Here is a 25,245-nt window from a genome sequence, read left to right as displayed (position 1 = left end):
TAGTCTATGTACACTTTAAGGGTATATTCAGGACTTTATAAAAAACAAAAAATGTACCGAAGCACTAACACGGAGGTAATTACAACTTACCCGCCTTTTATGCATGGTGGCGTTGTTCCCCAGCACACAGCAGTCACAGTACATAGCTGCTGGAGATTCAGAAGCCTCTGCTGACGTGATGGGGCCTGACTTACAATGTCATTCCGATTGACAGCCGTCTTCCCCAGTTAGGCAGCAAGGCTCCAGCTGTCAATTAGAATGGCATCGGCAGTCCTGCCTATCAACAGAGTGGAGCGAAAAAGAAGCCTCCGTTCTGTCGACATGACATCAGCAGAGGCTTCTGAATCTCCGGCAGTAGCGGTCTGTGACTCCTCCGTGCGGGGAAGAACGGCACATTGCACAACAGGCAGGTAACTTGCCACTACCTACCTGTTATTACTTAGGTGCATTTTTTGTTTGTTGTAAAGTCCAAGATATACCCTTTAAATATCTATTACAGATTGGTCAATGCACATCATTGAACAGTCTGCCCATCTAAGCAGTCTATTAAACGACAGCCGATCTATAAAGGATTACCTATTTTCAGACATTTAATTGACTACTGTAAACCTACCTTTACTGATTATAATATATCATTATAGAAAATATCCAATATAAGCACAGATTTAGAACATTACATTCTTTGGTCTACAGCTGCCACTAGAGGACGCTCTGTAGCCTACTGTCTACTCTGTTATTCTTATGCTCACTGTATGGTATGCGGTAGTTTATCTTTACCCTTGGCTCATCAAATAACAAATTTCTCTTTTTCTTTATAAAGGAGAGTTTGTAATTTCATCGGTTGAAGGGGATTTGAGAGTAAGAAAAGACTATGAATTGGACCGAGAAAACATTGCTTCCTACAACATTACTATTATGGCAAGAGACAGAGGCACTCCTTCTTTCAGTGCTACGGTAAAGTAACTCCAACTTAATATGGATTTCCGTGTTAACATTTTTTCAATAAAACTTTATCTCTATTTTTATTACTAGAATGATAAATTATTTTTATTTCAAGTGTTTACTCTGAGCAACCATCAAGGGCTCGTCATGCCGCATTGATGATGTTGTGCGTGACAAGACTGCAGGAAGCTAAAGAGATTCGTAGCCCTCTCGTCTAGCTGTCTCAGATTACTGACCTGGCCGATGGGCCGACTTCAGATCAATTTTCCCATCTCTAGTGCCAATTTTAGTTTTTTGCTGACTAAAGTGAAAATTCAAATCCCCCTCCTCCCCAACTTTAAAAATATATATATGATTGTTCATACCTTACTCAAATTTAATATCTCTTTGAGTTTTAGGCATTACAGTATACCTGCAATTAATAAGCCACATACATAAACATATACCAATAGTGAACAAACTCCATAAAATAAATACTTTGGGATGACATGTAGACATTGAACACAAGAACGATTTGCATATTACTCTGCAATGACATTTACAATTTTATACCTCCTAAAACTACATAGATGAAAAAATCCAAAAATTTGCCTGGTCCCCATGAACAGGGAAAAATAACCCAGTCTAGAACTAGCTGATATACACTTTACACTGTATATAAACAGTAGTTAACTGGTTCATGCAGCTTTACATGAACACCCGAGCCTTACACTATGGCTGGTCCAAATAACTAAATCAATTGTTACCATCCACCTCTCGTGTCTCCCCTTTTCCTCATAGTTTGTAAGCTTGCAAGCAGGGCCCTCATTCCTCCTGGTATCTGTTTTGAACTGTGATTTCTGTTGCTGTAATGTCTATTGTCTGTACAAGTCCCCTCTATAATTTGTAAAGCGCTGCGGAATATGTTGGCGCTATATAAATAAAATTATTATTATTGTTATATAAATACTTCAATCAATATACCACATACATAGGAGATTGTTGTGAATTCTGTTTTTGGCTCCCTCTGGTGGCTACTGGTGGTACTGGTTGACTTTGGTCTTGTGTTTCCAGTGCACCTGTTTTCATCAGGAAATTGGGAGTTTCCTATTTAGTCTGGCTTCTCAGTCACTCTAGTGCCGGCAATCAATGTTACCAGAGCATCTCTGTTGCTTGCTACCTGCTCCAAGTCTGCAATTCAGCTAAGTTGAAATCTTTGGCTTTTTTGTGTTTGTTTTGTCCAGCATGCATTTATATTTCTCTTGCTGCTGGAAGCTCTAGTGATCTGAAATTACTACTCCGGTGTCATGAGTTGATAACGGAGTTAAGGTAGTTTCAGGATGGCTGCTTAGGGTTTTGAGGTAACCGCGAAGTCCTCTTTTGTATTTTCATCTATCTAGTCAGAGGGCCTTACTTTGCTGAATCTATATTCATACTGCGTTTGTGTTTTCCTCTTACCTAACCGTTATTACATGTGGGGGGCTACTATAACTTTTGGGGTTTCCCTGGAGGCAAGCCAGGTCTGTGTATTCCTCTTCTAGGGGTAGTTAGCTCTCCGGCTGGCGCGAGGTGTCTAGGGATACAACGTAGGCACACCCCCTGGCTACTTTTATTTGCGTGTTAGGTTCAGCATCGCGGTTACCTGAGATACCATCTTCCTAGAGCTAGTCCGTTTTTGCCCATGTCCCTGCCATTGGGAATCATGACAGTATTGCCGGCCAGAATGTATTAAAGGTATTGGCTAAAGAAGGAGAGGAAAAAGAAGTTTCTGACACTTTTTTTTTTTTTTACTCAGAGGTTCTGTCTAGCCATAATTGCAATCTGCTGTTTTTTTTTTGGTTTTTTTTTCTCTCCTCTTAACCCCTGAATGGCTCAGATCTCTGCTGTTGAGAAATGGATATCCAGAGTTTAGCTTCTAATCTTAATACTCTTGCCTCTAAGGTTCAAAATATCCAAGACTATGTTATACATGCTCCTATGTCTGAACCCAAGATCCCTATACCTGAGTTCTTTTCTGGAGATAGATCTCGCTTTTTGAATTTTAAGCACAATTGTAAATTGTATCTTTCTCTGAGATCTCGTTCCGCTGGAGACCCCGCTCAGCAGGTTAAAATTGTTATTTCCTTGTTGCGGGGTGACCCCCAGAATTGGGCATTTGCATTGGCACCAGGGGATCCTGCGCTGCTCAATGTGGATGCGTTTTTTCTGGCACTGGGGTTGCTCTATGAGGAACCTAATTTGGAGATTCAGGCTGAAAAGGCCTTGCTAGCCCTCTCTCAAGGGCATGATGAAGCTGAAATATATTGCCAAAATTTCGAAAATGGTCTGTGCTTACTCAGTGGAATGAGTGCGCCCTGGCGGCGAATTTCAGAGAAGGTCTCTCTGACGCCGTTAAAGATGTCATGGTGGGGTTTCCTACGCCCACAGGTCTGAATGAATCCATGACTATGGCTATTCAGATTGATCGGCGTTTACGGGAGCGCAAACCTGTGCACCATTTGGCGGTGTCTTCTGAGCAGGCACCGGAGATTATGCAATGTGATAGAATTCTGTCAAGAAGTGAACGGCAGAATTATAGGCGTAAAAATGGGTTGTGCTTCTACTGTGGTGATTCTGCTCATGTTATATCAGCATGCTCTAAACGCACAAAAAAGGTTGATAAGTCTTTTGCAATTGGCACCTTACAGTCTAAGTTTATTTTGTCTGTAACTTTGATCTGTTCATTATCAACTATTACTGTGGATGCCTATGTGGATTCTGGCGCTTCCTTGAGTCTTATGGATTGGTCCTTTGCCAGACGTTGTGGGTTTAGCCTAGAGCCTTTGGAAGTTCCTATCCCTCTGAAGGGTATCGACTCCACACCTTTGGCTAAGAATAAACCACAGTTCTGGACACAAGTGACTATGTGTATGACTCCTGACCATCGGGAGGTGATTCGCTTCCTTGTGTTGCATAACTTGCATGATGTCTTAGTGCTTGGATTGCCATGGTTGCAAACTCATAATCCAGTCCTTGACTGGAAAACAATGTTTGTGTTAAGTTGGGGATGTCGGGGGGCTCATGGGGAAGTACCTTTGGTTTCCATTGCTTCATCTACTCCCTCTGAAATTCCGGCATTTTTGTCTGATTATGGTGATGTTTTTGAGGAGCCTAAACTTAGTTCTCTCCCCCCTCACCGGGATTGCGATTGTGCTATAGACTTGTTTCCGGGCAGCAAGTTTCCCAAGGGTCGTTTGTTCAATCTATCTGTGCCTGAGCATGCTGCTATCCGAGAGTATATTAAGGAGTCCTTGGAAAAGGGACATATCCGTCCATCCTCATCCCCTTTAGGAGCAGGTTTTTTTTTCGTGGGTAAAAAAGATGGCTCCCTGAGGCCCTGTATTGATTATCGCCTGTTGAATAAGATTACAGTCAAATACCAGTATCCTTTGCCACTATTGACTGATTTATTTGCTCGTATTAAAGGGGCAAAGTGGTTCTCTAAGGTTGATCTTCGGGGTGCGTATAATTTGGTGCGGATCAAGCAGGGAGATGAGTGGAAAACTGCATTTAATACGCCCGAGGGCCATTTTGAGTATTTGGTAATGCCTTTTGGTCTTTCTAATGCTCCTTCAGTCTTTCAGTCCTTTATGCACGATATTTTCCGTAAATACCTGGATAAGTTTATGATTGTGTATTTGGATGATATTTTGATTTTTTTGGATGACTGGGAGTCGCATGTTCAACAGGTTAGGAAGGTTTTTCAGGTTTTGCGGTCCAATTCTCTGTTTGTAAAGGGTTCAAAGTGTATCTTTGGGGTTCAGAAGATCTCCTTTTTGGGGTATATTTTTTCCCCTTCTTCTGTTGAGATGGATCCTGTCAAGGTTCGGGCTATTTGTGATTGGACGCAGCCTACTTCCCTGAAGAGTCTTCAGAAGTTCTTGGGCTTTGCTAATTTCTATCGTCGATTTATAACTGGGTTTTCAAGTGTTGCTAAACCTCTGACTGATTTGACTAAGAAGGGTGCTGATGTTGCCAATTGGTCCTCTGCGGCTGTGGAGGCCTTTCGGGAGCTTAAGCGCTGCTTTTCTTCTGCCCCTGTGTTGCGCCAGCCTGATGTTTCGCTCCCTTTTCAGGTTGAGGTTGATGCTTCCGAGATTGGAGCGGGGGCGGTTTTGTCGCAGAAAAGTCCCGATTGCTCAGTGATGAGACCATGTGCATTCTTCTCTCGAAAGTTTTCGCCCGCCGAGCGAAATTATGATGTCGGTAATCGGGAGCTCTTGGCTATGAAGTGGGCATTTGAGGAGTGGCGTCATTGGCTTGAGGGTGCTAGACATCAGGTGGTGGTCTTGACTGATCACAAGAATCTGATTTACCTTGAGTCCGCCAGGCGTCTGAATCCTAGACAGGCGCGCTGGTCATTGTTTTTCTCTCGGTTTAATTTTGTGGTTTCATACTTGCCGGGCTTGAAAAATGTGAAGGCAGATGCTCTTTCTAGGAGTTTTGAGCCTGACTCCTCTGGTGATTCTGAGCCTACGGGTATCCTTAAGGATGGAGTGATTTTGTCTGCTGTCTCCCCAGACTTGCGACGTGCTTTGCAGGAGTTTCAGACTGATAGGCCTGATTGTTGTCCGTCTGGGAGATTGTTTGTTCCTGATGAGTGGACCAGTAGAGTCATCTCAGAGGTTCATTCTTCTGTGTTGGCGGGCCACCCTGGAATTTTTGGTACCAGAGATTTGGTGGCCAGGTCCTTCTGGTGGCCTTCCCAGTCTCGGGATGTGCGTACCTTTGTACAGTCTTGTGATGTTTGTGCTCGGGCCAAGCCTTGCTGTTCTCAGGCTAGTGGATTGTTGTTGTCCTTGCCTATTCCGAAGAGGCCGTGGACGCACATCTCTATGGACTTTATCTCGGATCTCCCGGTTTCTCAGAAAATGTCCGTCATTTGGGTGGTGTGTGACCGTTTTTCTAAGATGGTTCATTTGGTACCCTTGCCCAAATTGCCTTCTTCATCGGAGTTGGTTCCTTTATTTTTTCAGAATGTGGTTCGCTTACATGGTATCCCGGAAAACATCGTGTCTGACAGAGGATCTCAATTTGTGTCTAGGTTCTGGCGAGCGTTCTGTGCCAGGATGGGCATTGATTTGTCTTTTTTGTCTGCGTTCCATCCTCAGACTAATGGCCAGACGGAGCGAACTAATCAGACCTTGGAGACGTATTTGAGGTGTTTTGTGTCTGCTGATCAGGATGATTGGGTCGCCTTTTTGCCGTTGGCAGAGTTTGCCCTCAATAATCGGGCCAGTTCTGCTACTCTGGTTTCTCCTTTCTTTTGCAATTCAGGGTTTCACCCTCGTTTTTCGTCTGGTCAGGTGGAGTCTTCGGATTGTCCTGGAGTGGATTCTGTGGTGGATAGACTGCACTGGATTTGGAGTCATGTGGTGGACAATTTGAAGTTGTCTCAGGAGAAGACTCAGCAGTTTGCTAATCGTCATCGTCGTGTGGGTCATCATCTCCGTGTTGGAGACTTGGTGTGGTTGTCTTCTCGTTTTGTCCCTATGAAGGTCTCTTCTCCTAAGTTCAAACCTCGGTTCATAGGTCCTTATAAGATTTTGGAGATTCTTAATCCTGTATCTTTTCGTTTGGACCTTCCAGCATCTTTCACCATTCATAATGTCTTCCATAGGTCGTTGTTGCGGAGGTACGAGGTACCGGTTGTTCCTTCTGTTGAGCCTCCTGCTCCTGTGCTGGTGGAGGGTGAATTGGAGTATGTTGTGGAGAAGATTTTGGACTCTCGTATTTCCAGACGGAGACTTCAATATCTGGTTAAATGGAAGGGATACGGTCAGGAGGATAATTCTTGGGTGACTGCCTCTGATGTTCATGCCTCTGATTTGGTTCGCGCCTTTCATAGGGCGCATCCAGATCGCCCTGGTGGTTCTCATGAGGGTTCGGTGCCCCCTCCTTAAGGGGGGGGTACTGTTGTGAATTCTGTTTTTGGCTCCCTCTGGTGGCTACTGGTGGTACTGGTTGACTTTGGTCTTGTGTTTCCAGTGCACCTGTTTTCATCAGGAAATTGGGAGTTTCCTATTTAGTCTGGCTTCTCAGTCACTCTAGTGCCGGCAATCAATGTTACCAGAGCATCTCTGTTGCTTGCTACCTGCTCCAAGTCTGCAATTCAGCTAAGTTGAAATCTTTGGCTTTTTTGTGTTTGTTTTGTCCAGCATGCATTTATATTTCTCGTGCTGCTGGAAGCTCTAGTGATCTGAAATTACTACTCCGGTGTCATGAGTTGATAACGGAGTTAAGGTAGTTTCAGGATGGCTGCTTAGGGTTTTGAGGTAACCGCGAAGTCCTCTTTTGTATTTTCATCTATCTAGTCAGAGGGCCTTACTTTGCTGAATCTATATTCATACTGCGTTTGTGTTTTCCTCTTACCTAACCGTTATTATATGTGGGGGGCTACTATAACTTTTGGGGTTTCCCTGGAGGCAAGCCAGGTCTGTGTATTCCTCTTCTAGGGGTAGTTAGCTCTCCGGCTGGCGCGAGGTGTCTAGGGATACAACGTAGGCACACCCCCTGGCTACTTTTATTTGCGTGTTAGGTTCAGCATCGCGGTTACCTGAGATACCATCTTCCTAGAGCTAGTCCATTTTTGCCCATGTCCCTGCCATTGGGAATCATGACAGGAGATATATATATATATATATCTACTATATAATTGTCTAAGGGGTACTTCCGTCTGTCTGTCTGTCTTTCTGTCACGGAAATCCCGCATCGCTGATTGGTCGTGGCTGCCAGGCCACGACCAATCAGCGACGGGCACAGTCCGGCCGAGAATTAGTCCCTCCCTACTTCCGTCCAGTCAGTGACAGGCGCCCGCTCCATACTCCCCTCCAGTCAGCGCTGATACAGGGTTAATGGCAGTATTAACGGACCGTGTTATGCCGTGGGTAACGCACTGCGTTAATGCTGCTATTAACCCTGTGTGACCAACTTTTTACTATTGATGCTGCCTATGCAGCATCAATAGTAAAAAGATCTAATGTTAAAAATAATAAAAAAAAAAAAAAATGCTATTCTCACCTGCCGTCGTCCGCCGATGCGCGCGCAGCTGCCGCCAGCTTCCGTTCCCAGAGATGCATTGTGAAATTACCCAGAAGGCTTAGCGGTCACGCGAAGCTGGCAGCAGCAGTGCGCGCATCGGGACAGCTTTGCTGGACGCTGGCGGGTGAGTATATAACTATTTTTTATTTTAATTATTTTTTTTAACAGGGATATGGTGCCCACACTGCTATATACTATGTAGGCTGTGTTATATACTGCGTGGCTGCTATATACTACGTGGCCTGTGTTATATACTGCGTGGGCTGTGCTATATACTACGTGGGCTGTGTTATATATTATGTGGGCTGTGTTATATACTACGTGGCTGTGTTATATACTACGTGGCTGTGTTACAGACTGCTTGTCAGCTATATACTACATGGCTCCTATATACTACGTGGCCTGTGTTATATACTATGTGGACAGTGTTATATACTGCGTGGGCTGTGTTATATATTATGTGGGCTGTGTTATATATTATGTGGGCTGTGTTATATACTATGTGGCTATGTTATATACTGCGTGTCTGCTATATACTACATGGCTCCTATATACTACGAGGCCTGTGCTATATACTATGTGGCTGCTATATACATACATATATATGCTAGAATACCCGATGCGTTAGAATTGGGCCACCATCTAGTATAGATAGATAGATAGATAGATAGATAGATAGATAGATAGATAGATAGATAGACTGTATATATACACTGCTCAAAAAAACAAAGGGAACACTAAAATCCCACATCCTAGATATCACTGAATGAAATATTCCAGTTGTAAATCTTTATTCATTACATAGTGGAATGTGTTGAGAACAATAAAACCTAAAAATGATCAACGTAATTCAAAACTAATATCCCACGGAGGTCTGGATTTGGAATGATGCTCAAAATCAAAGTGGAAATTTAAGTTACAGGCTGATCCAGCTTCAGTGGAAATGCCTCAAGACAAGGAAATTATGCTCAGTAGTGTGTGTGGCCTCCACGTGGCTGTATAACCTCCCTACAAATGCCTGGGCATGCTCCTGAACAGAATATAACTCCAAGTAAATCAAACTTCTGTGAAATCAAACTGTCCACTTAGTGTGCAACACCGTTTGACAATCAATTTCACATGCTGTTGTGCAAATAGAATAGACAACAGATGGAAATTATTGGCAATTATCAAGATTGGCAATTATCACTCAATAAAGGAGTGGTTCAGCAGGTGGGGACCACAGACCACATCTCAGTACCAATGCTTTCTGGCTGATGTTTTGGTCACTTTTGAATGTTGGTTGTGCTTTCACACTCGTGGTAGCATGAGACGGAAGGTACAACCCACACAAGTGGCTCAGGTAGTGTAGCTCATCCAGGATGGCACATCATTGCGAGCTGTGGCAAGAAGGTTTGCTGTGTCTGTCAGAGTAGTGTCCAGAGGCTGGAGGCGCTACCAGGAGACAGGCCAGTACACCAGGAGATGTGGAGGGGGCCGTAGGAGGGCAACAGCCCAGCAGCAGGACCGCTACATCAGCCTTTATGCAAGGAGGAACAGGAAGAGCACTGCCAGAGCCCTACAAAATGACCTCCAGGAGGCCACAAATGTTCATGTGTCTGCACAAATGGTTAGAAACCGACTCCATGAGGATGGCCTGAGTGCCCGACGTCAACAGATGGTGGTTGTGCTCATAGCCCAACACCGTGCAGGACACTTGGCATTTGCCACAGAGCACCAGGATTGGCAAATTCACGACTGGAGCCCTGTGCTCTTCACAGATGAAAGCAGGTTCACACTGAGCACATGTGACAGATGTGACAGAGTCTGGAGACACCATGGAGAGCGATCTGCTGCCTGCAACATCCTTCAGCATGACCGGTTTGGCAGTTGGTCAGTAATGGTGTGAGGTGGCATTTCTTTGGAGGGCCGCACAGCCCTCCATGTCCTCGCCAGAGGTAGCCTGACTGCCATTAGGTACCGAGATGAGATCCTCAGACCCCTTGTGAGACCATATGCTGGTGTGTTTCGCCCTGGGTTCCTCCTAATGCAGGACAATGCCAGACCTCATGTGGCTGGAGTGTGTCGGCAGTTCCTGCAAGATGAGGTCATTGAAGCTATGGACTGGCCCGCCCGTTCCCCAGACCTGAATCCGATTGAACACATCTCGAAAATCATGTCTCACACCATCCACCAATGTCAAGTTGCACAACAGACTTTCCGGGAGTTGGCAGATGCTTTAGTCCAGGTCTGGGAGGAGTTCCCTCAGGAGCCCATCCACCGCCTCATCAGGAGCATGCCCAGGCATTGTAGGGAGGTTATACAGGCACGTGGAGGCCACACACACACTACTGAGCATCATTTCTTTGTCTTGAGGCATTTCCACTGAAGTTGGATCAGACTGAAATTTCATTTTCCACTTTGATTTTGAGCATCATTCCATTCCAAACCTCCATGGGATATTAGTTGTGATTTACGTTGATCATTTTTAGGTTTTATTGTTCTCAACACATTCCACTATGTAATGAATAAAGATTTACAACTGGAATATTTCATTCAGTGATATCTAGGATGTGGGATTTTAGTGTTCCCTTTACATATATATGTATGCATGTGTGTGTTATATAGTGTGCGGGTATATATATATTTGTGCGTGGGGATATTGGTAAATACAGGGGGGACATTTATATGGATACACCAGGTTGGGCACATTGGATTTGTGGCACATTAGTATATTGGAGCTGGAAAACTTTTCAAGATGAGTGGTGACCATGGCGGCCATTTTTAAGTCGGCCATTTTGGATACAACTTTATAAATGGCACACCCAGGTGTATCCATATAAATGGCCCACCCTGTAGATGGCAGGCAAAAATTAATTCCATTGCTAAGGCAGCAAGTATTAAAAGGGTTGTTCGGTATGTTTATATCGATGCCTAATCCTTAGAATAGGTCACCATTATCAGATTTTTGGAGATGTGACACCCAGCTCCTCTGTCAATCGGCCACTCCTGGTTTCTGATGTTTGGCAGATGTGCTCAGTTACAGAGCAGAAGAGCACAGGTCTGTCACCTGTATAGTGGCTCTGGCTGGTTACTACACATCAACCCATATTTGAATGAATAGTTTGAAGCAGATGTAGCAAAACGGGTTTAAAAAATAGAATTGTTACTTACTGTATTTTTCGGACTATAAGACACACCGGACCATAAGACGCACGCCAAATTTTCAGAAAGAAAATAGGGAAAAAAATGTGTCAAATGGGGGTCCGTCTTACAGTCCAAATTCAGCTTACCAGGGAAAGGATCGGCACAGGTGGAGGAGTGGTCACAGGGGTTGTTTGGTGGTCCAGGCTGGTGCCGTGGTCTCTGGGAAATCCCATCCCATGTTGGTGCAGTGGTGGCATCTCTGCATTGGGGAGGGGTGGCAGCTCTGTGCTGGGGCAGGGGCTCTGTGATGGGGCAGGGGTTCTGTGCTGGGGCTTTGTGCTGGGGCAGGGGCTCTGTGCTGGGGCAGGTTCTCTGTGCTGGGGCAGGGGCTTTGTGCTAGGGCTCTTTGCTGGGGCAGGGGCTCTGTACTGGGGCAGCGGGGCTGTGCTGGGGCAGGGGCTCTCTGCTGGGGCAGGGGCTCTGTGCTGGGACAGGGGGCTGCGCTGGGGCAGGGGCTTTATGCTGGAGGTTTGTGCTGGGGCAGGGGCTCTGTTCTGGGGCAGTGGACTGTGCTGGGGCAGGGGCTCTGTGCTGGGGCAGGGACTCTGTGCTAGGGCAGGGACTCTGTGCTAGGGCAGGGACTCTGTGCTGGGGCAGGGGATCTGTGCTGGGGCAGGGGGGCTGTGCTGGGGCAGGGGGCTTGTTCTCCAGGGCAGGGGCTGTGCTCCGGTGCAGTGGCAGCGGCTCTCTGTACTCCATGGGGGGCTCCACCGGCATTTCTTCAAAGCCCGAAGGCCCCCGCACATCCATTGCTGCCATGTTGCAGTGGCCTCTAGGAACATGGCCTCCGGGAACATGGCCACTGGGAACATGGCCGCTGGGCCAGGGGTGGTGCATGCTCAGATTCAAATCTCGGCAACGAGATCTGAATCTGAGCATGCGCCGCCCACGGCCCGGTGGCCATCTTCCCGGAGGCCACCACAACATGGCAGCAATGGATGTGGGGGGCCTCCAGGCTTTGACGAAATGCCAGCGGAGCCCCCCACGGAGCACAGAGAGCCACTGCCACAGCCCACCACCACCACACCACAGAGCCCTTCCGCACCACCACAGCCGCAGGATTTGTAAGTATATTGCGACCATAAGACGCACCCCTATTTTCCCCAAAAAAAAATTGGGGAAAAAGTGCGTCTTATGGTCTGAAAAATACAGTAATTTCTTATCAACTAATAAAATGCAAAGTGAACGAATAAAACAGAAGTCTAAATCAACTCAATATTTGTGACAATTCTTTGTGACAATACCACATCAAAGCATCATTTCTTATAGGTACACTTGCACAATATTAGGGATTTCGCAGGATTACAGTTCTGTGTATGAGTAACAGGTGATAATGGTCATAACTTAAATATGTAGGATGAAACACAGTCATTATCTGAATCAGAAACATTAGGTTTAAAACGACATGGGGTACAACCAAACTTTGGTATAAAGGTGAAGCTGTGGTAGACAGTTTCTTGTTACAGGTAATGCACCATGGCAAGACTGAGCACAATAACCAAACACAAGGTAGTTACACTGCAGCCATAAGGTCTTTCCCAGGCAAATATTTCAAAGCAGACTGGGGTTTTAAGTTGTGCTGTACCAACACTTTTGAAGAAGCACATAGAAATGGACATTGTTGAGGACCATAAACACAGTGGTCAGCCAAGGAAACAGCACAGCATATGAAAGAAACATTCTGCTAACGCTACTTTTAAATCGGATATTTAGCACTGCTATCATCTCAGGACTGGCAGCAATCAGTGGGACCCAACTACCCCGTGTATTATTTGGAAACGTTTGGCTAGAAGTTGTCTTCCAGATGAAGTTACACCTTCAACAAGGCCAAGGGACTCAACTAAATATAAAAACATAGGAACTGTAATACAGAAAAAAATGGCAAATTTTTAATTTTAAATGTTTGGCTATGAGAGAAGGCAGTTTTTTCACTGAAAGGCTGGAGAGCGATACAATAATTGATTTTTACAGTCATCAGTGAAGCATTGTGGAAGTTCCATGTAAGTTTGGGGCAGCACTTACCCAAACAGTGTTGAATATTTGGTCATGATAAATGGTGTCCTCAATGAGGAGAAAACAGGTAGACACGTATCCATCACACAATACCATCACTGGTGTACTGGCCTGTCTCCTGGTAGCACCTCCAGCCTCTGAACACTATGCTAACAGACACAGCAAACCTTCTTGCCACAGCTCGCATCGATGTGCAATCCTGGATGAGCTGCACTACAGGAGCCACTTGTGTGGGTTGTAGAGTCCATCTTATGCTACCACGAGTGTCAAAGCACAACCAACATTCAAAAGTGACCAAAACATCAGCCAGAAAGCATTGGTACTGAGATGTGGTCTGTGGTCCCCACCTGCAGAACCACTCCTTTATTGAGTGTGTCTTGATAATTGCCAATGATCTCCATCTGTTGTCTATTCCATTTGCACAACAGCATGTGAAATTGATTGTCAAACAGTGTTGCTTCCTAAGTGGACAGTTTAATTTCACAGAAGTTTGATATACTTGGAGTTATATTCTGTTGTTTAATTGTTCCCTCTATTTTTTTGAGCAGTGTATATAAAATGTGACAGAGTCACTGGTGAAGTGATAGAGAGGAGATGCGTGTCACTGCGCATAATGGCGTCAGTGATGTAAAACCAGAGTAGTTTCCTCCAGCACGATACGTGTTGAGAGGATGAAATGAGAGTTATGTTATAGTCTGGTTTTAGTGGACCTCCATAGAGTGGGTGGGAGTGTGTTCACACTATCTCCACATGGAGAGTCCTGACAGGACCTATGTGATGTCAAGATCATCCCACCATTCCACTGAGACTGCCCTGACCAAACTTACGAATGACTTACTTACAGCCAAAGAGAGCAGACAATTCCCTGTTAGGGCTAGCGGAACGCACCAAATAATTAGAAAGATAGGGTAAGGTGCGTTCGCAGCCCGGGGTCCACCGTGCAGAGATAGAACCTACTGCTAAGTAATGACAGACTATATGGTGGTACAATGTGGATACAAACACGGGTTAACTTCACCCTGTGTGAAGGAAGCGAACCCTGTTGCGTCACAGGGCCGCGGTACCGCACCAAGAGCGCAAGCAAGGAGTCTCAGAACTCAATCCCAAGACACAGGATTAGAGTTCGTCTAGACCTCTTGTGCTCGACAACTCAACTGGGGTGTCAGAGCAACTGCAAAAATAACTTAAATGCACAAGAGTGCATGCAGTGCCGCACTGGCGGACGCCACTAACCACCCAGACTTGGGATAGGAAAGCACTCTAATAGCGCACGGCGCCGCACTGGCGGTCACAGCAATTAGATGCTGTTTCGTGTGTTTATTGCTGATGGCTCAGCCGGGTGCTAGATAGCAGACATCCTCCTTTCACGAGCAGTCATACACAAGGGAGGAGATGATTAATGAACAACTTTCACTCATCAACATACACACGATTTGAAGAGTGCACTAGCGTATGGCCGAGCGGCCATGCAAACCTTATATAGCGGCAGTGCTACAAGATCTGCCAGATGGACCAATAGGAGCCACAACAGGACCTGAGCATGTGACCCCCGACCTCCAATGGGAGGTCATCCCATGGGCATGCTCAGTAAGGGAAAAGCAGGACTTAGTCCCAGAAAGACCAGCTCGCTGCTAAACATTGCTGGCTACAAGGACAGAGCCTTGAAGGGCAGTAGTAACCAGTTGTCCAGTATCAGCCTGAGCTGGATGCTGGGACCGACGTCTCCGCTGAGCAGACTCCACTGCGGCTGTAGAAGAATGGGAGACTGCAGCGGAGATGGTTCGAGATTCCCCCTGTGCAGAGGGGGGAACTCGACACCTAACAATTCCCTATACTCCTCCTCCTAGTCCTGTCCTCTGCCTTCGACACAGTTAACCACTGCTTCCTACTACAGATCCTCTCATGCTTTCGTGCCAAAGACCTCGCCCTATCCTGGACCTCCTCATACCTTACCAACCACACATTTAGCGTTTCCTACTCCCATACTATCTCTTCATCCTGCCCCCTCTCTGTTGGTGTCCCTCAAGGCTATGTCCTAGGACCCCTTCTCTTCTCAATCTATACCCTTGGCCTGGGATAACTCAAAGTCCTATGGCTTCCAGTACCATCTATATGCTGATGACACTCAGATCTATCTCTCTGGCCCAGATGTCACCTCTCTGTTCTCCAGAATACCAGAGTATTTATCAGCCATATCCTCCTTCTTCTCCTCTCACTTCCTCAAACTCAATGTCAACAAATCTGAACTAATTATCTTTCCTCCATCTCGCATACTCTCCCTACCTGATCTATCTATCAGAATAAATGAATTCACACTTCTCCTGTCCATGTAATCCACTGCCTTAGAGTAACCCTTGACTCTGTCCTGTCCTTCAAACCTCACATCCAAGCTCTCGCCACCTCCTGTCGCCTCCAGCTCAAAAATATTTCCAGAATTCATCCTTTCCTCAGCCCTCACTCTACTAAAATTCTTGTGCATGCCCTAATCATCTCCCGCCTTGACTATTGCAACATCCTCCTCTGTGACCTCCCTGCTAACACTCTCGCACCCCTCCAGTCTGTCCTTAACTCTGCTGCCCGACTAATTAATCTCTCTCCTTGCTACACTCCTGCTTCCCCTCTTTGCAAATCCCTTCACTGGCTCCCAATTTCCCAGTGTATCCAGTTTAAACTACTAACGCTGACCTACAAAGCCATTCATAACCTTTCTCCTCCGTATATTTATGAACTACTCTCTCAATATCTTCCCTCACGTAACCTCCGTTCCTCCCAAGACCTCCTTCTTGCCTCCATGCAACCCTCGACCTATTGTCTCCTTCTCTATAATCCTGTAGAATGTAAGCTCGCAAGGACAGGGTCCTCTTCTGTATCAGTCTGCCATTGTTAGTTTTGTTTACTGTAAGTGATATTTGTATTTTGATGTAACCGAGTCTAATTTACAGCACCGTGGAATTAATGGTGCTATATAAATTAATAATAATAATAATAATAATAATAAAGTGAGGGCTGTATTTACTTTTCCACACCTTGGTTTATGCTGCCTACAATAAACCATGTCTACCTCCTTATGCAGCCGAGTGAGCGATCTACCACATCTGCTTCTCACCTTTTATCTCTAACCTCCTCTTTCGGCCTCTCGCGGCATACTAACTCTCCAACGCATGAAGACGGAAACTCCCTCGACTTGGTCTTCTCCCGGCTTTGCTCAGTGGACGATTTCACAAACTCTTTTCTCCCACTCTCTGACCACAACCTTCTTTCATTCTCTATCAAGAACTGCCATCCCGCTCAGGTCACCCCCACTTTCCACACTTATAGAAACATACAGGCCATTAACACCCAGAAACTTATGAAGAACTTGCAGTCCTCATTGGCCCCTATCTTCTCCATCTCATGTCATGACTCTGCACTGAAGCATTACAATGAAACCCTGCAAAGTCCCCTGGATGAAATTGCTCCTCCTATACATAGAACAACTTGGCACAGACAGCGACAACCGTGGCACACGCTGCAGCGGTGCTCCATGTGTGCCGAACCTCTGTGGAGAAAATATAATGGATGAAATCTTCGGGTAGATTAGAAGTTCATGCTTAAAAAATACAACTCTGCCCTTCACCTCTCCAAACAAACCTATTTTAACACCCTCATCACCTCACTGTCCAATAACCCTAAATGTCTCTTTGACACTTTTCCTACCCTACTCAACCCAAGAGTGCAGGCCCCAAACATGGATCTCCACGCTGACGATCTAGCCAATTACTTCAAAGAAAAAATTTACCACATCCGACAGGAAATTATCTCCCAATCCCTTCATACCATGCACTGTCCTCCCTCCCCCATTGCATCTAGTTCACTCTCTGACTTTGAACCAGTTACAGAAGAATAAGTAATCAGGCTCCTTGCATCTTCTCGCCCGACCACTAGCACCAGTGACCCCATTCCGTCAAATCTCCTCTAGTCCCTTTCCCCTGCTGTCACCTCTCACCTAACAAAAATATTCAACCTCTCTCTCTCTCTTCCGGTATCTTTCCCTCATTTAAGCATGCCATCATACATCTATTACTTAAAAAAAACATCCCTCGACCAAAACTGTGCCGCTATTTATAGACCTGTCTCTAATCTTCCCTTCATCTCTAAACTCCTCGAACACCTGGTCCACTCCTGTCTTATCCACTATCTCTCAGATAACTCTCTTCTCGACCCTCTTCAATCTGGTTTCTGCTCTTTACATTCTACTGAAACTGCCCTCAGTAAAGTCTTTAATGATCTACTAACAGCTAAATCTAATGGTCACTACTCCATGCTAATTCTCTTGGTTCTCTCCGCAGCATTCGATACTGTGGATCATCAGCTCCTCCTCACTATGCTACACTCCATTGGCATCAAGGACACTGTTCTCTACTGGTTCTTCTCCTATCTCTGTGATCGCTCTTTCACTGTATCTTTTGCTGGTTCCTCTTCCTCTCACCTTCAGTCCTAGGCCCCCTCCTCTTCTCTTTGTATACTGCCCCTATTGGACAAACAATCAGTAGATTTCGGTTCCAGTACCATCTCTATGCTGACGACACCCAATTATACACTTCTTCTCCTGATATCACGCCTGCCTTTTTAGAAAACACCAGTGATTGTCTTACCGCTGTCACTAACATCATGTCCTCCCTCTATCTGAAACTGAACCTGTCAAAAACTGAACTCCTCGTGTACTCTCCCTCTGCTAACTTACCTTTGCCTGACATCACCATCTCTGTGTGTGGTTCCACCATTATTTACAAGCAACATGCCCGCTGCCTTGGGGTCATACTTGATTCCGAGCTTTCATTCACCCCCCACATCTGATCACTGGCTTGCTCTTCTTACCTGCATTTCAAAAACATTTCTAGAATTCGCCCTTTTCTTACTTTTGACTCTGCAAAAACTCTTACTGTTTCACTTATTCATTCTTGTCTGTACTATTGTAACTCTCTACTAATCAGCCTCCCTCTTACCAAACTCTCCCCTCTCCAATCTGTACTGAATGCTGCAGCCAGGATCATATTCCTCACCAATCGTTATACCGATGCCTCTACCTTGTGCCAGTTATTACACTATTTACCCATCCACTCCAGAATCCAGTACAAAACTATTACCCTCATCCACAAAGCACTCCATGGCTCAGCACCACTGTCACGCACATGCCCTGACTGGTGGGCGTGAGCTCGAAGGGTTTGTGGCCCCACTGTGCAACAAACCAGACTACCCTGGAAGGGGCGTGACTATGACAACTGCCTGGGTTTTCACTGGAGCCTCTGATGGTGAGGTCAGGCTTGTGCACCAAGCAGCTGACAGGTGCTACTCCTGGGTGGTGTCTGTCTGTGACTGCTGATCCCACTTGGAAAACAGGAACACTAGGACAGGTCGGGCATCAGGCAGGACTGGCAGTAGAGCATGGCAGAAACTCAGACGAGTAGGCTGGCATGACTGAGACACAGGGCTGGCAGAGACACAGCAGAGAACACAGGGCTGGCAGGCATGGCAGAGAACACAGGGCTGGCAGGCATGGCAGAGAACACAGGGCTGGCAGACACGGCAGAGAACACAGGGCTGGTTGGTGTGGTATATGAAGGAACAGGTAGTTACCTGTTCACACTGGAGGTGCAGGTACGGATATGTAGTATGAAGGAACAGGTAGGGACCTGTTCACACTGGAGGTGCAGGTATGGAAACAAGCCAGAAGGAAAGGAGAATGAAGGAGCAGGTAGGGACCTGTTCACACAGGAAGAGAAGTGCAAGGCTGCAGATAGGAGCGGAAGAGCAGCAAGACATAGCATAGCAACAAAAGCTAAGCAGAACAGAACCGCAAGGAATGCGGAGAGGAGCTGCAGCAAAAGATTTCTGCAGAAGCTAAGCAGAGCGGAGCCACAAGGAATGTGGAGAGGAGCTGCAGCAAGAGGTTTCTGCAGCAGCCAAGCAGAACGGAGCCACAAGGAATGTCGAGAGGAGCTGCAGCAAGAGGTTTCTGCAGCAGCAAAGCAAGGCAGAACTGCAAGGAATGCAGAGAGGAGCTACAGCAAGAGATACTGCATCAGCAGAAGCCAGGCAGAGTAGAACAGAGCAGAACCGCAGGAGTACGGAGCAGGGGTAAAGTCACAAAGGTACAGAGCAGGCAGAACCGCAAGAGTGCGGAGCATAAGCAGACTGCGAACACAAGGAAAGACAAAACTGGGAAGGAAGCCACAGATAAGGAGACAGAGGTAGGACAAAGTACAGACAAGGCAATGGAACAAGACACAAGGACAAAGACACAGGGACCAGGATATTCTGCCTCCTGGAGGGCGGACAAGATCAAGGCAAAAACACAGAGAAAAGCCTCTAGAGAGGGAGTAACACAGAGCAAGGCCTGGCAAACTCAGAAGCTAAACACAAACTGAGCTAACACATTGCACAGGCCCAGTCCACTGGGTGGAGCTGCACTAAATACTGGAGGTCTCTTGGCAATTGGTCAGGAACAGATTAGACAAGTGCACCTGATTCCTATAAGAACCAGAGAGTTCATTCAGGCGCCGACCCCCTATGCACACAGCCAGGAAGCATGCAGAGAGCAGAGGAACAGAATATGGAGCTGGTAAGAAACAGAAACCACATCATGGCCTGGAGCAGTGGGTAGGATAGTGTGAGAGATGAGAGGCCATGCCGTGATGCCAGCAGAGTTATTACAACCACCCTACATCTCCTCCCTGGTCTCAGTCTACCACCCTACCCCTGCTCTCCGTTCTGCTAATGACCTGAGGTTAGCATCCTCAATAATCAGAACCTCCCACTCCCGTCTCCAAGACTTTTCACGTGCTGCGCCAATTCTTTGGAATGCACTACCCAGGTTAATACAATTAATCCCCACAGTTTTAAGCATGCTCTAAAAACACATTTGTTGACACTGGCCTACTGCCTCAACGCATTAACCTAACTATCCTTGGATGGCCCATTCAAAAAACTTAAACCATAATCAGGTTCCTCGCATCATGTTCTCATATGCTTTATGCATTTAATAGCCCTCTGTCTCTGTACTGTAACATATTTAGGCTGTTAACTGGTTCATGCAGCTTTACATGAACACCCGATCCTTACACTATGGCTGGTCTGAACAACGAAAGCAATTGTTACCATCCACCTCTCGTGTCTCCCCTTTTTCCTCACAGTTTGTAAGCTTGAGAGCAGGGCCCTCACTCCTCTTGGTATCTGTTTTGAGCTGTGATTATTGTTATGCTGTAACGTCTATTGTCTGTACAAATCCCCTCTATAATTGTAAAGTGCTGCAGGATATGTTGGCACTATATAAGTAAAATTATATATATATATATATATATATATATATATATAATGATATATAATGCCCCGCCTGGGCTGTGGGGTATTCGGTATCGGGTCCGGTACTTAAAGGGGATGTCACGGTGACTGCGACCCGGTCCGTGGCCTGGGCACCTAATTGAAGGGGAAAGGTCTTTTAAGGGGTATTGTGAAAAGTCTATTGTTCGTGACGCCACCTGTGGTGTTCGGACAGTGAGGACTGACGCTACTTAAAGGGGTCCTCTGGGGTGATGGTATGCAGCAAGATGGTGACGCTTCCCACAGGTGAAGCGGGGTCCCCAGGGCTTCCCAGGTATAGGACACCGATGGTGTGGTCGATGGTATAGTAAAGAATGAGGACACAAGTTTGCAGTCTTTACCAGGTTTACTGATGATAGCAGTCCTCAGTCCAGGGTACCAAGTGCAGGGTAGCTGTGGTCCAGCCGGCTTGGAGACAATAGGGGATCCCTCTCCCAGTTGAGGTCCGTAAGCCTTTCCTACTTGCGCTACTTTAGTTGGCGAGGTCCCTGCCGCTTGAAGCTTGGTTGCAAAGTCCCCTCTCTCCTGTCCTAAGACAGATGTCTGTACAATAGGCAATGTGAGCCTGTGTATAGGGTCTCTATCATGACCCGGGCTCTCAGATTACTTCTTCACCTCAGACTTGATGGGGGCAATTGACATACAGTCCTATGCCCTCCGGTTCTGTCGTGCGTCCTAGAGAACAACACGACCTCGGGCTCCCGGTACCCGGTTTCTGCACTCTGGCTCCTAGGGTTTCCTTCTGCTGTTCCCCTCCTTAGCCCCTTCCTCCACTGTGCTCCTTTCCTCTAAGCTCCTCCACTATTCAACTCCTTCAAATTCTCACTCTTTCCAGCGGTCGCAGTTCCCACGTGGCTGCTTGGCCCCTCTGTCTTTTCCAGACATCCTTCTCCTCTCTCAGACTGTCTGCCTCCTCCTCCAGATCAGGATACATAAAGTCCAAGGAAGCTCCCCCGAATCCGGGTCCTGAGCTCCCCTTCCTGACCTAGATTCAGTTGAATGTGAGTGCCTTACCTGATAGAAAGAATCTCCCTTGCCTCCAAGCGGGACATCACCCTCCCCGAAAAGAAGGCAACATCACTGTAACAACCGGTTACCTGGGGTGTTACATATATATATATATATATATATATAACAACATTGAAATTACAACACCAGGAAGGAAAAAGAACTGCGGAACATGACAACGCAAGGGCGTCTGTTGTTTGTGCTACAGTGACTAAACATGAAAAATGGTCTACAGTATCCCTGGCTGGGTCTTTTCCCTGTCTATGATTCCCCAGCTTTTCTGCTGCCTCTGGCCTTTGAATAACAAATCACTGCTGAGATTTCAAACAGATGAGGCCGGTTATTCACAGACCAGAAGACTCAGCCCCTGCGCACCGAAGTCTAATTATCAGAAAACTTCAAATGGTGATTAAAGAAGAATAACAAAGTGGATTTCTCCACTAAAGGTTTCAATGTAACCTGTATTACAGCGTCATTACAGCCATGTCTATACTGTACGTTACAATAACCTCATTGATAGCATGTTAAGGCTTTTAATTGTGTGTATTTATGGACATGTAGTAAACAGCAAGGTGGCAGTGCAATGCCCAGTTGAGATATACACTGTGTTCCAAATTATTATGCACAAAGAGTTTAGGAGTGATAAGGTTAGACTTTTTTTGTTTGTCATTTAAACTCATAGATGGTGATGTATGTCAGGGCTCTTTATATCACTGAAAGCAATTGCAGATACCTGTGCAAATTAGTTTGGCAGGTGTGTCCAAATAAAGGCAAGACTACTTAAAAAGGCTGTTCCACATTATTAAGCAGCCTACATTTTTTGCCAAAATGGGAAAGAAAAAGGATGTTGGTTGCTGAGAAGCAACAAATTGTGGAGTATTTAGGTCAAGGCATGACTACAATCAACATTGCCAAGACACTTCATCGTGATCATCGCACAATCAAGAAGTATTTAGCCGATTCCCAGCACACACGTGTGCATGCTGATAAGGAAAAATTGAGGACTCTTTCCAACAGGCAATTGCATAAGGTTAAAAGAGCAGCTGCAAAAATGCCTTGTCATAGCAGCAGACAAGTTTTTGAAGCTGCTGGTGCCTCCAACGTCCCCAGAACAACAAGATGCAGGGTCCTTCAGAGGTTTGCAGCTGTGCGTAAGCCATCCTGTCGACCGCCTCTATCCACTGCACACAAGCAGAAACGGCTCCAGTGGACCAAACGATACATGAAGACTGACTTCCAAACTGTTTTGTTCACCGATGAGTGCCATGCAACGCTCGATGGTCCAGATGGATGGAGTGGAGGATGGCTGGTTGATGGACACCCCATGAAAACACGGCTAAGGCACCAACAAGGAGGAGGTGGAGTAATGTTTTGGGCTGGAATCATGGGGAGACTGTCGGCCCCTTTATGATCCCTGAAGGGGTAAAGATGAACTCCATAATCTATGTGGAGTTTCTAAAACAACAATTCCTGCCATGGTTCAAGAGGAAGAACCGTGCTTTCCGCAGCAAGATCAAAGAGGACAAACTTATGGTGTGGCCACCATCTTCCCCTGATCTCAACCCCATTGAGAACCTCTGGAGCATCATCAAAAGGAGTGTCTATGATGGTGGGAGGCAGTTCACATCTAAGCAACAGCTCTGTGAGGGTATTCTGTCCACATGCAAAACAATTGAAGCAGAAACCATCCAAAAACTGACAAATTCAATGGACGAGAGAGTTCAGAAGCTTCTTTCGAACAAGGGGTCCTATGTGCAAATGTAACATCACCTAGAATAAAGTTTTCACTTGAAAACTGTTTGATTTCATTTTGTAATAAGCTGATAATGCTTATAACTTCACAATTGACCATGTTCAAAGTAAAAAAAAGGTTGAAAACTCTGCTGTGCATAATAATTTGGAACATGCATATTGAGTGTTTATTTCTTTTAAAAAGATACTGTTTTCATAGGCAGTTTGTTCCAAAACATTGCAATTATACTAGAATAGTAGATGAATGGAAAATAACAATGACTGCAATTCAGATAGGTAATTTAGAGAAAATATGAGGAAATATTATTTGCATAATAATTTGGAACACAGTGTAAGGTGCAATATTCAGCAAATAGTGTTACCATTTGCCTATTCCAAACACATAGAAACATTTGCAAAATGGACCTGATGCCTTAGTGATGCAAACAGAAGCAGAGTGACCCCATTAATAATTATGGGGTCCATCTTTGTTCCACTTTGTGTCAGTTTATGGAACAGGAGAAAATGCGCATCATGCACATCGTTTTCTTTTTTTCTTATAAAAACTGACATAAAGTAAAACCCAGATGGACCCCAAAATAATCAATTTAAAAAAAAAAATGTCTTTATTTCATTGGTCAAATATTACAGCCTTACTTTTTATCTTTAATACATTCCTAAGGGTGGCCAATTATTTTTCAGTTGATGTGGAAAAGAAACACATGCATCTTGGATTCTCAGACTTCATGTGACTCCCGTCAGCCATGCATTTTATTACTCTATCCTGTAACTCATAGATATGACTTGTGTGATAACTGATCGATGTTGTTATTGTGATGGTTTTGTTTTAACAGATGCATTCATACGTATATTGAAACTAATATTCTCATATATTCTCCCTCTATTTAGACTCTGGTTGAAGTACGTGTATTAGATATCAATGACAATGATCCTGTTATCCTCAACCTTCCACTAAATATAACAATCAGTGAGAACACGGTGGTATCAACACCAATCACTAGAATTCTTGCTAGTGATGCTGACACTGGGCGAAATGCACTTCTCACTTTCAATATAACTGCAGGGAATGGAGAGAATGCATTTTTCATCAATGAGAATGTAAGTCTGCATCTCACAATGTAATAATGTTATATATGGTTTAAAAGAAGTAAATTAATGCAAAAGTGGAATAATTATGCTAAACACTAATTTTAAGGGGTTGTCCACATGTTTAGAAAGCTTTAGAAAGGGTAGGGATTGGTATATACTAACAAACTGTTTCTTATCCATTGCATTCCCTACATACCAGCATTGTAAATATGGTTGTCCCTACTAGAGCAGTAAATGATAAGTTCTGTACTCCTGCCCTCTAAGTGCAGTAGCTAATTACTGCCTCAGCAGTCAATACTGATTTGCATCAGAGGTCACGTGACAGATGGGCAGGATATCCTCACTTCTGGCTCTGGTTGGAACTAGGTATGAGATGAAATGGGTGAGAACCTCCTAGTTCATTATTTCATTGAAAAATCCTTACCCTAGAGCAGATTTTCTAAACTTGTGGAAAACCCCTTTAGCGGCAATATTCAAAGTAAGTGACTCAACATAAAGGAGCTCAACAGAAGTGTCCAAATGAAACAATAAGCTATATTGGGAATTGAAATGCATTATCGGTTATTGTAGAGACTTTGCCCAATTTTTTTTGTTATTGAGACCTGAATAATTGAAGATTTAAGGAATTAAACTGTAGATATTCATTTTAATGCTCTTGTTTCTCTCAGACTGGAATAGTTTATGTAAATCGACCTCTTGATCGAGAGAAAGTTTCAGAATATAGACTAACTGTGACTGTAAAAGACAATCCAGAAAATATACGCAACTCAAGAAGGGTAAGTGAAGTTCTTTAGAAATTCAAGACTAATATGGCTATGCTTAGCTACACATTATATT

The 25,245-nt window shown here is 45.2% G+C and overlaps 1 protein-coding gene across 2 annotated transcripts in view; it reads left to right on the top strand.

Moving 5' to 3' along the window:
• The window catches only part of CDH23 (cadherin related 23), a 1,745,895-nt gene that overhangs the window by 1,613,696 nt on the left and 106,954 nt on the right, over positions 1–25,245 (top strand). The window contains exons 40-42 of one of the 2 annotated variants that reach the window (XM_077259280.1): positions 821–954; positions 24,208–24,417; positions 25,077–25,184. In XM_077259280.1, coding sequence (XP_077115395.1) covers positions 821–954; positions 24,208–24,417; positions 25,077–25,184 — 452 coding nt within the window. Of the gene's footprint in view, positions 1–820; positions 955–24,207; positions 24,418–25,076; positions 25,185–25,245 lie in introns of those variants that run through there. The other variant, XM_077259281.1, reaches the window with a different exon arrangement.

Source organism: Ranitomeya variabilis, chromosome 4, assembly GCF_051348905.1.
Source record: "Ranitomeya variabilis isolate aRanVar5 chromosome 4, aRanVar5.hap1, whole genome shotgun sequence".
Lineage (NCBI taxonomy): Eukaryota > Metazoa > Chordata > Amphibia > Anura > Dendrobatidae > Ranitomeya > Ranitomeya variabilis.
The sequence above is the reverse complement of the archived record's forward strand: the minus strand, read 5'-3'. Positions and strand labels throughout refer to the sequence as shown.